Below are 6,490 nucleotides of genomic sequence, written 5' to 3'. Positions count from 1 at the left end.
ATCTTAAACACACTGAAAATCAGATTTGGTCTGATTCGACACAACAAAACCAAGGTGCATTGGAGACAGGTGAAAACTTAAAAGCAAGATAACATAACGCAAATATTAAACTAAATTAAAGGACAAATTAAGGAGGAAAACAAAACCACAAAAGGCCCGTTTACTAGTATCGGGAGACAATAACACAACCAAACACTGAAGTGTTGGTATTCAATGTTGCTTATACAGGCTTAGTTGCCACGAAATATGCATTAAATTAGTTACCATGAAGTCTGCCGTTTGAGGACTGTGAAGTGTGGACAACACCCAAAGATTTTCGAAAGTTACAAAATACGAGAAATAACTCTCCAAAAGGGTAAACAATGGCTGGTATTTTGATTTCTAAATGAAGTAACTTATAAAGGGTTTGATTATGATGATTAGATAGCTTATAATTGGTGCTTGTAGTGTTCAAATTTTCAGTATAATATTGTGCAAACTGCAAATCCAAAATCATCATTGTGCTTGCAAATTTAAATCTACACTTAACACCAAGTCCGTTCAAATTTGCCAAAAATGGCAATGGCTCTATCAGATTCAAATTCAGCCTGTGATTCGATAACATCCCCTAACCAGTATAACTATAGTGAGCAAATCTGTGAAATGCATGACAGCATTTAAAAATATGAACGAGTCTTAAAATTATGGCTGAAACTTGGAAGGTGGGCCAGGGTCTAAAAATTCTTCCTTCTCCCCGTCCAAAAAGCAACAGTCCTTTTATGTTTATTGTATAAGAAGTACAAATCCGTTTGTTCTCCTGTTTCTCCAGATCTACCCGACGCTCTCTTTCCCTTGCTTCTGTTGGATCACCGCCCATGAAAGCCCTAGAAAATCAGCAACAAGGAGGAGTTACTCAATAAGGAAGAATACCAATCTCCCGGTCTTCCTCAGAAATCGAATTTCTTTCTCCCCAACTGCGAAATACACCAGTGAGGAGAACCAGTTTGATATGGGTATTGGCAAAAACTGCAAGGGGTCCATCACCAAGGCTTCTTCCTCCGCTGCGTCCTCCTCCTCCTCTTCTCCTCCTTCCATTACCACCTCCACCTCCCTCACGCACACCATCAATGGCTTCCACCACTTCAACATCAACGGCTACTCGCTGTCTAAGGGCATGGGCGTCGGCAAATACATAGCTTCGGACATATTCATGGTAGGCGGCTATTCGTGGGCTATTTACTTCTATCCTGACGGCAAGGGCCCTGAGGACAACTCGGCGTATGTCTCCCTGTTCATCGCTCTCGCCAGCGAGGGAACCGACGTTAGGGCACTTTTCGAATTGACCCTCTTGGATCAGAGCGGGAAGGGCAAGCATAAGGTTCACAGTCATTTTGGGAGGACGCTGGAGAGTGGACCATACACGCTCAAATATCGGGGAAGCATGTGGTATGCCCCTTAATTTGCTGCCTGTTTTCTATCTGGTTTATCTGAAGATTCTGAACAGCTTGTAATGATTGGTATCGTAGTTCTTTGGAGTTTGGGGTCTCTTTTGTTTTCATAGTGCTAATAGACGTAATTCTTGTTGTTTTTTCTATCAGTAGCGAGTTGGTTGCTAGGGATACCTGTTTCTTATGGCCTCCGTACCCTGGGCAGACATTGTTTTTTGGTTGCTGTCGTATTTAACTATTCTCCATGGTGTATTTCTCGGTTTTTATTTTGCACCGGAATGCATTTTACATCTATTTTTTGGGATTTTTCAGTTGGCGCTACACAAAATTTTCTTTGGCCGTTTATATGGGTGTCAACGTGGTTTTGCGGTTTCTTTGGGGAGGTTTGATCCTTTTAACCAACAATTAGAGTGGGTAGGTCGTAGGTGAATAAAATACATTTCTCAGGCGTGTTTATAATTCTCATATTTTATAACGTTGTAGTCGTTTGGCACTCAGAAGTAAGTTTAGCTTTAGCATTTTTTAGTTGTTGTTTCTTATTGTGGAATGTGGAGGTGAATGTCCTTGCACTATACGATTTTTGGTTGAGGAGTTCTTCAATGGAACAGTTTTCATTTCACATGGTACTTATTAGTTTGTGGAAGAGTTGTTTTAATTACCGTACAATATACTCCGTAATATTTTATTCCAATCCACAATGTCTCAATGAAACAATAAAAGGAATACATTTGCTTCCATGTGGAAAATCCATGCCGGCAGCTTTATGGAGTTCAGAAATGCGGAGGCATGAAAGCTTGTCCTGGTCAAATTTAGTAAGAAATTCTATGCAATTGTGGAGATCACATGGTAACTTTTGGAAGGATAAATAAGTTGTTAGATTGAAGCCTCTATTGGGCAGTTTGTACTTGCTCATTTTGAATAAGAAGTGCTCCACTTCACCATTATATGTAGAAGAGTTCATAAACTGTTATTGGGGAAAGGTTATGGAGTCATACACCTTGGGAGAAATCCCATAATAAATGAGTCAAGTTGGAAAACATTGATGCTGGTGCTTTCTGCGACAAATACTAATGTTATTAAGCTATCTGTCAAGGCGCCCATGTGCTGTTTTAAAGCCTGCAAATGCTTCAGAACTATATTGCAGGGATATGGCTGAAGGCATAGGGATATAACTATTTTTAAGGGATATGAAACGGGTACCAAAATAGGGTAACCTCATGACATAGCTTCCAAAGGATTTCTGTGGAATCCATATGGGCTCAGTCTCATGATTAGCATCGCTTGGTGGACTTTTTTGCTGAACGGATCTCCTCCATGAGGTCATGTGGAGACCAGGCACCACAGTTTCTGTTGACTTGAAACAAAAAGGTTGGGCAATTAGTTACAACTTTCATTATTAGTGAGGGTTTTGTTTGGAAGTTGTTTTTCTTCCAAGATGTGGTTCTTCTTGGGAAAATATGCAAATTGTTGAAATTTGAAGCTCGAGAAATATGAACAATATTTAAGAAATTATGAGATAACAGGTTCTTCTAGTAATTTTTCATACAAATTATAAAGGAAGAAATAGATGAATCCTTTTGAAAACATAAAAGAAGAAAAGGGAAAAAATTAAATGTGCAAAAATATGGAAAAGGACATTTTGGAAAGTCTTAACTCTTAACAATATTTTGGAATAATATTGCTATAATGCTGCTCTCTCATTTTTTCTAGCAATATTTTTAAAATGTCATGACATTTGCTGATATTATCGACTGACTTCGAGGGGGCAAAAGTATCAGGGGATATTTCATATTTGTTGCTATGATTCTATGTTTGTCACTTCTTTGAAGCTCCACCTAGTTACCAGCATGTGAAACAGGGAGCAGATAATGGGATACATGATAGAAAGACATCATATTCAAACAGAAAAAATGTGCATGAAACTGAGATGACCAATCTCTAGAGTTTTAGTTTTCAGATTGTTTTTAATATAAGGACTTCAAAATTTTTTTTTTTTTTTTTTGCCTGATTGTCTGTCTTAATTTGTTTTTCCCAAGTTTGAAATTTTTCTGAAAAAAGACTGTCACAGCACCTACTATTTGTCATATTTCAAGATATACCTGAAAATTGGACACCATAAGCACGGAAAATTTGTTTGTAGGGTCAGGAAAATAGCTTTTCAAAAATTAATAGTCCATTTCTTTTTTTCTATCCTATGATGCTGATGGGTGACTATAATTGCTGATAGCTTTCCTGTATTAGGTTGGAGTAGATCTTACTTGTCTTCCATTGGTGACTAGTCATGATGGGTATTTGTCATGCACAGGGGTTACAAGCGCTTCTTCAAGAGATCTAGTTTAGAAGTGTCTGACTATCTTAAAGATGATAGCCTCTCAGTGCATTGTAGTGTTGGCATCGTCCGATCACACACCGAAGGACCAAAATTTTCTGCAATTCCAATACCACCCTCTGACATTGGACATCATTTTGGTCAGCTCTTGGAGACTGAAAAGGGCACAGATGTGAGTTTTGTGGTTGATGGAGAGACATTTGCAGCCCACAAGTTGGTACTTGCTGCACGTTCACCTGTATTTCGAGCTCAGCTTTTTGGGCCAATGAAAGATCAGAATACAAGTGTCATAGAGGTTGAAGACATGCAAGCACCTGTTTTCAAGGTTGCTAACTATCTTTCTAGAGGCATGTCTTTTCTGTGCTTTTACTTGATTCTTAGAACGACTTATATATGGGGAATATAAATGAATGCAATTTTCTTATGCTATTTACAACCTTATACTTTTAACTTCTAATGCTGCTTTTATGATTCAAAACTTTTTGAAACATCAAGTTTGTCTAGTTTGCAGTTCAATTATATCTGAGACTGAAAACTAGTTTGCCTGGACAAATAGCAAATGTGTGCCATGTCACTGTAGAAAATCCTGCATCAGACTGCTTATACCTGTTACTTTTTTTCCACTGTCGATAATTGTTAATTATGTGTATGTTAAAGCTGATCCTTCTCATTTGGGAAAAAGGGACCCTTATCTTGTTGTTGTGGTCTCATTAGTAGATACTTGCATAAAAACTCAGGTTTGGAATTGGATTCGAGTATAGGAGAGCAGTCTGAGCAGGGACAGATATTTTTCCTATTAATTTAATTTTTAAATTTTGAATGCAAATGAAAATTAGATTTGGTTACAAGTTAAAAGATCAAATACTCGGCTGTTTTGAGACATAAACTATCTCTGTGCACTCAATATAACTCATACCACTGACTGGGTTTCAACTTTCAAGCCATGTGGAGTACCATACCAACGTTGTGATGCATCCATGTGCATAAAATGACCTTTATGCCGAGGCCCAGTGACATGCACACAGATAAGCCCAAATAGTAGGTCATGTGCCAAAATACTTCTCATTTATCATGTTTGCCAGCTGTCACTTAATGCTTAACTGCATAAGGTGGTTAACTTGCTTATATTTTGACTTGCTACTGAACTTTGAGACTCTTGGAACAAGTTTGTCTTAACTGAAACTATGGTCAATTTTGACTTTGTTCTCCTAACATGTCAGCTTTCTAGTCTGTTGATGGCTGCATTCTAAGGAACGCTACTACAGCTTGTCTTTGTTAAATGATGTGGCTGAGAAGATGGTCCAGGATCATATGTCTGTTAATATAAATGTATTTCATCTAAGAATTTCATAGGATATCAGACAAATGTGAGTATGTGACTATAATCCACTGGACACTCTGCTGCACTTGGCTGTGAACATTGTTGCAGCAGCAAATTTGTAATGTGTTGAAATGAAGTACGATGGTCAATGAAACTTAATGTGATCTCTGTGTGTGTGTGTGAGAGAGAGAGAGAGAGGGAGAGAGAGAGGGAGAGAGAGAGAGAGAGATAGTGACCTCTTTGCTACCTCTAACTGTTTGGATTTGGCATTTGAATATAAGTTGTAAAGACAATGTTTCAGAAGTCTACCAGTTCTTTTCTGTCAGTTACGACTATGACTGCATCACTTATTATTTCGAATTTTTCATTTGTTGCAGGCTTTACTCCATTTTGTATACTGGGATTCACTTCCTGATATGCAAGAACTTGTAGGCGTTGAATCAAAATGTGCTTCAACATTAATGGCACAACATCTGCTAGCAGCTGCAGACCGCTATGGCATAGAGAGACTAAGGCGACTTTGTGAAGTTATGCTCTGCGAGGAAGTTAGTATAAACACGGTTGCAACAACATTAGCCCTTGCAGAACAGCATCACTGTGTTCAGCTTAAAGCAGTTTGTCTCAAATTTATTGCAATGCCAGCAAATCTGAGAGGTAACCAGCACGTAGGCTTTTTTTTTTTCCTTCCCCTTTGCACTTGATTCTGTGCATGTTCAGAAAGTCCAGCCAAGGGCCTAAACTAGGCAATGACGGTGGATTCGCTGGCAGTGGATTTAGGTTGCCTAGTGGTTAACCAAATCAGTTAGAGGATTCACCAAAAAATGAATTTCTAATCAACTGACGAAACATAATTTGTTTCTATCAGAAAGGGTATCTATTATCCATGATAAGCATTGTTTTCTCCCATGTTTCAGCTGTCATGCAAACTGAGGGCTATGAGTATTTGAGAGAGAGTTGCCGGTCTGTGTTGAGTGAGCTCTTGGAGTATGTTGCAAAAATCAATCAGCACTCGATCATCCGCAGCAGACATGCAAATGAATCTCTGGATGGGAGTGATGACAATGGAAGAAGGGTGAAGCAACGGTCCTAGTGTTGGAAGAACTCTGGCGTGCTTTGCAAAGCGTGCTGTCTTAATGTTTTTTTCATTGTGCTACCGATGTGTAAAATTTGTCCATTTGACATGTCAATGTGGTGTAAGAAATTTCATGTGAAGCGGGGAAGTGTCCATCGAATCTTGCACCACTGCCGTAAATGCCACCATTATGACTGAACTGGTATTGTATATGGTAGATCCTCTGAGGTACCTGTGGATTCAGCACTAATCGTCTCACTTGGATTCAAATTCACAACTTGGAAATTTTTGAGCTCATAGTCCTGGATTTGGTTGTTGCCACCCCCGGGAGGTGTAGTTGC

General features: G+C 38.9%; 1 protein-coding gene across 1 annotated transcript; it reads left to right on the top strand.

The window, feature by feature from the left end:
• The first annotated feature begins 777 nt into the window (after nt 1–777).
• On the top strand, nt 778–6,434 carry LOC116264129 (BTB/POZ and MATH domain-containing protein 1-like). Its single transcript, XM_031644150.2, has 4 exons — nt 778–1,425; nt 3,733–4,081; nt 5,455–5,731; nt 5,992–6,434. The coding sequence occupies exons 1-4, from the start codon at nt 989–991 to the stop codon at nt 6,165–6,167; spliced, it is 1,239 nt and encodes a 412-aa protein (XP_031500010.1). The 5' UTR covers nt 778–988; the 3' UTR covers nt 6,168–6,434.
• Nucleotides 6,435–6,490: the final 56 nt, after the last annotated feature.

Source organism: Nymphaea colorata, chromosome 11, assembly GCF_008831285.2.
Source record: "Nymphaea colorata isolate Beijing-Zhang1983 chromosome 11, ASM883128v2, whole genome shotgun sequence".
Taxonomy (NCBI): Eukaryota; Viridiplantae; Streptophyta; class Magnoliopsida; order Nymphaeales; family Nymphaeaceae; genus Nymphaea; species Nymphaea colorata.
This window is presented reverse-complemented; position numbering and strand designations above follow the sequence as displayed.